We start from the raw sequence: 4,420 nt of genomic DNA on the forward strand, positions 1-4,420 counted from the left end.
AAAGAGTGTCAGAGGAGCTGAAGACCCCTCCCAGGAGCAGGGCAGCAGGCTGAAAAGAGTCGCGCAGGCAGTTCTGCTCCAGAAGCAAAGCTGTTCCTCTTCATCTGCCACAGAGAAGGCAGCCCAAAACCCACAGCTACCCACCACACATTAAAACAGCAGGTCAAGACTCTCCCAGTGCCTTTATGGGATGCGCAGCCTGGCCCAGGAGACAGAACTGGATTCAGCAGTAATAAATTATTCCATTTCAGTGTCTTCTGTGTTATCAGTTTCCACAAAAACGACCTGGGAACTGCCTAGGCAGGTGCCAGCCCTTCCAATGCCTCGAGGCAGATAACCCAGCTACACTGCCCCTCAGTCAGGAGACGTGCAGCCATCTGTCGGCTCCAGAGGCCACTTGAATATCTACTAATTCTCAGGACACTACTAAGACCATCCTCAAACCAAACAAATTTCACTGGCTACAGCTTGAGGGAGGAGAGGGGGCAGCAGGGAGGAAGAGAAAGATGAAGGAAGAACCTGCCCCTATCCATTTCCAGCTGAAGCTCGCGAGGAGACACCAGCCACGTGGAAGATCTTCTGGCATTTTTATTACACCAGCGCTGGGAGCCCCCCTCCCGTTATCACAGCTCACTCTTGCAACCCTGCTGCTCTCCTTCCAGGTGTCCCTACCCCAGCTTCCTGGGAAGGTGCCAGCAGAAAGTCTGACGGTCAGCTAGAAGCTTTATGGGTGCACTTGTCTGGCTCCTGCCTTCAGGACAGGAACATGACACCCAACCCGGCTTCAGGGAAGGGAGTAACCTTTAGCGCAGCGAAGGCAAGATACCATCCATGAAAGCCCAGAGATGTGGTTTCCCAGGAACAGCACAGTACCCCCGGGACACTCTACTGCTCACCTTCACCGTAGCCGCCAACTCCTTCCATTGCTCCTGCCGGGGATCCACTCCGGTGGGGTTGTGAGCACAAGCGTGCAAGAGGATGATGCTCTTCTCTGGAATTTTCTAAGTAAGATGTTACAAAGAATGAATTATTAATGGCATCTGAGCACTCTCCTCAGCAGCTAAGATGCATGTCTTGTCCTACACAGCTTAGACATGCTCTGCAAGGCTTCTAGCCATGATCTGGTGCCTTCAGACATCATATTTAGGCTAAAGTAAGATCACCCAGCTCCCTGCATCAACTCCCTGCTTCCAAGCATGAAAGGCAACTCACGGAAATGTCATCCATGGCTCCAGAGAAGTCAAGGCTGCACGTCTTGGGGTCGTAGTAGCGGTACGCCTGAAGTTGCATGCCAGCATCACGGAAAATGGGTGTGTGATTGCCCCAGGACGGTTTGGGTAGATACACATCACGACTAGACTTGAAGAACCGTTGCTGATCAAGAGAAAGACGGAGTGTTCAAAAAGCAGTTAGAAAACCCCAAAGATTCAGCTGAGGTCAAAAGATCTCCTTTCCTTCCCCCACTGGCTGGGGACTCACCAAAAAGTTGGCTCCAATTCGCAGAGATCCAGTCCCAGAAATACCCTGCACGGTGACATACTGCAAGGGAAGAAACGAATACAGGAGTCTGAGCACCCACGATACGATACAGGGAACAGCAGTGTCACTACAGCAGCATTAGCGGAAGCACACCTCTGTGACAGCTCACCCCAACAGGGACACGGGGCTGGAGGGGACCGCATGGGTCAGCAACCCCAGTTGCAGGGCAGGGAGCTGGGACTGCCAGCAAGGTCAAATCGCCTCCTCGGGAAGGGCTATTTCACCCCAGCCTTCAGAGGAAGCATTTATCCTTGGGTCTGGCCAGCTTGCAACTCAAAGGCATGAGAACACCTGCCAGTCCTCCCACTTTTGCTGGGCACCCATGTACCAACGGTGCGTCAGACAGCGCTGCCCACTCCCTGCTCCCAGCCCGCTCCTTACCCGTCCGCTCTTGAAAGCCTCACTGTTTTCACCCAGAGCCAGTTCTGCGGATGCCCGGGTGAAATCCGCTAGCCCCCCAATGGGCAAGTACTCCTTGTCCATCTTCTTGGATGCTATCATGGCCTCTGCCTGGAAAAGAGGACACACATTCAGCAAGGAGAAGGCATCACCTCAGAGAGGACGGCGGACAGCTCAACATCACTTCTCTTCACATTCGTTCGCTCAAGAGGGGCAAAGGTTAGTTTCCAGGAGTTCCCATGCAGAGATCAGGGCTCATTCAAAGCCAGGGCAGCACTAAACATTTCAGGTGACACTCGGCTTTTACCACAGGGCAAGGTGCCCAGTGGCCACCAGAGCCCTTAGTGGGTGCCAGCATCGGTACAGCAGAGCCAGGAAACCTGGCGCCAGAGAAGAAAACCACTTCCAGCATGTTAAAAGTCAACGCTGCTGCACAAGGACACACATTTCTTTGCCCAAGCAGGAACTGCCCTGCAGGAAGCTGAGACTTGACTGTCACTGAAAGGTGGAGATTGTCTCTACATAGTGCGACATCCCAAAACCAGGCAGGGTAGCAAGTCCTTCGCAGGGCCTCATCACGCTGAGAGTGTTATTGAACTAGATGGAGCAGGTTAAAAGAAAAAAAAAAATAATCCAGAAATGTCACCCAATTTTGAGAGCAGCCTGTCCGAAAGCCAGCTCACCCAACCCTTAGACATGGCTCCCCCCAGCTTTGCTAATCTCTACTTCTTTCAAGCAGATCCTGAATCAGAAACCAGTCCAAGTCCCTACCTAGCACAGAATCAAAGAGCGGAACCAAGAACAGCAGAGATGTAGCCACGCTCAGGAAAAATACAGTGACGGAGACACCTGGAGCGCTCTGGGAACCCCATCCGTGCTCCCAGAGCGGTGGGACAGATCCTGGCAGCATTCACATACCACCGGGAAACTGTTCCTGTGCCACCATCCAGGCTGCCGGCTGTGACCCAGCTGCAATAGGTGCCGACACAGGGAGAGCGAGGGCAAGGCATGGATTTAAACCCCAAACTGATGAGAAACATGGACAAAGCACCCTCCCTACGCCAAGGGGACCAGCCAGTCAGTATGTGTGTCAGCTGCCAGCTATTTAACGGCCTATTTCTACGCTTACAGCCCCGAAAGGCTCCATAATCCCCTCAAGGGCAGTGTCCACATCCAGCTCCCTGGGCTGGAGTTTTAGACTGGCTTATGGAAAAACTGGTAACAGCAGCTCAGCAGAATTTCTAAGACTAATCCATTAAGGGGACAATGTCAGCTCTTTCCTCCCGTCTGGGCTGGGCCAGGGAACATCAGCCTGTTCAAGAAACACCTTGAAGTTCCCAGGACAGTTGGTTTGGGAGCGCTCGTGGAAGTCAGCAATGAATTAGATTTACCCAGATGGGAATAGGACACGTATTCCCTGTTTTATTCCCCTTCTACTTAAAAACCGGCTCTGTTGTGTCTCAAAGGCGTTAGTACAGCTAAGGAAGACATACAGGAACACTGTCCTGCTCTGTTAGAGACAAAGTTTATTCTAAGGACCAACAGGCAAACCTTGCCTAGAGGCCCTCCCGCTCCCCGAGCCCTCAGGGCACCCGACGCTCGGATCCAGCCCTGCCCAGCAGCCAGCATGGGGCTCACCTTACGAACACAGTTCAGGACATACGGCTTCCCGTTGTCATCCCGGTACGCCCCCACGCCCAGGTTCATCTTCTTGGAGTTGGTGTCGCGCTTGAAAGCTTCCGTCACCCCCAGGATGGGGTCGGGGGGACCCATCTCCACATGGGACCACCATGAGCTGAAAGGAAAAAAAAGAAGCTAAGAATTAGGCTTGAGAACTGGGCGAGGATGTGCACCAACACGGCTAGAGAGAAAACCTCAAGGGAAATCTAGTCTTTAAACCACAGGAAAAAATACAAGCAGTGTTAAGAGAATTATCCAGAGGGAAAAAAACAACCCAACTCCTTTATTCGCCATGACTTTATGTTGCAGAACAGGCAAAGAGTCTCAGTTCACTGTGGCTGATGATTACTGACTCCCTCCAAGTCATTCATGTGTGGAAATGGCCCTGCTTGCCTTATGTGCTGACACCAGAAAGGCCCCAGGAAACAGAAGCCTTAAGCTCCTACGCTTTGGCCGAGTGCTGCCTCTTCACAGCCGACCGGCGGGTCCGCATAGGTGAGTCCCCTCCAGGGAAGCTCAGGCAGACCCAGGCAATTGCACAAAGTGTGAATACAGAACCTCTTCCAAACTTCTGGAAGGGCTCTACTGCACAAAACCTAATCTGTTTTTCCTGCAACATTGGCTGACATAACAAAGGTATTTCCCTTCCCTACTAACAGCCTCACTTGAAAAGGGATGTCGTAGCCAAATGCTGTTTTCCTGGAAATCGCAGAGGACCCTTTCTTCCCAGTGTGACAAGTGACAAGCTCTGATGTGAAGGTTCCTTCCCTTGCAGTCAAGTACGAAACCTCCCTGCGTCAGG

General features: G+C 52.4%; 1 protein-coding gene across 1 annotated transcript in view; it reads right to left on the reverse strand.

The window, feature by feature from the left end:
• The window catches only part of GOT2 (glutamic-oxaloacetic transaminase 2, mitochondrial), a 6,550-nt gene extending 2,820 nt beyond the window's left edge, over positions 1-3,730 (reverse strand). The window contains exons 1-5 of the mRNA XM_009883249.1: positions 3,577-3,730; positions 1,921-2,049; positions 1,480-1,539; positions 1,213-1,374; positions 897-1,001 (exon numbers count right to left, since the gene is read on the reverse strand). Coding sequence (XP_009881551.1) covers positions 897-1,001; positions 1,213-1,374; positions 1,480-1,539; positions 1,921-2,049; positions 3,577-3,711 — 591 coding nt within the window. The 5' untranslated portion in view covers positions 3,712-3,730. The remainder of the gene's footprint in view (positions 1-896; positions 1,002-1,212; positions 1,375-1,479; positions 1,540-1,920; positions 2,050-3,576) is intronic.
• Positions 3,731-4,420: the final 690 nt, after the last annotated feature.

This window comes from Charadrius vociferus, unplaced genomic scaffold, assembly GCF_000708025.1.
Source record: "Charadrius vociferus isolate BGI_N301 unplaced genomic scaffold, ASM70802v2 scaffold964, whole genome shotgun sequence".
Taxonomy (NCBI): Eukaryota; Metazoa; Chordata; class Aves; order Charadriiformes; family Charadriidae; genus Charadrius; species Charadrius vociferus.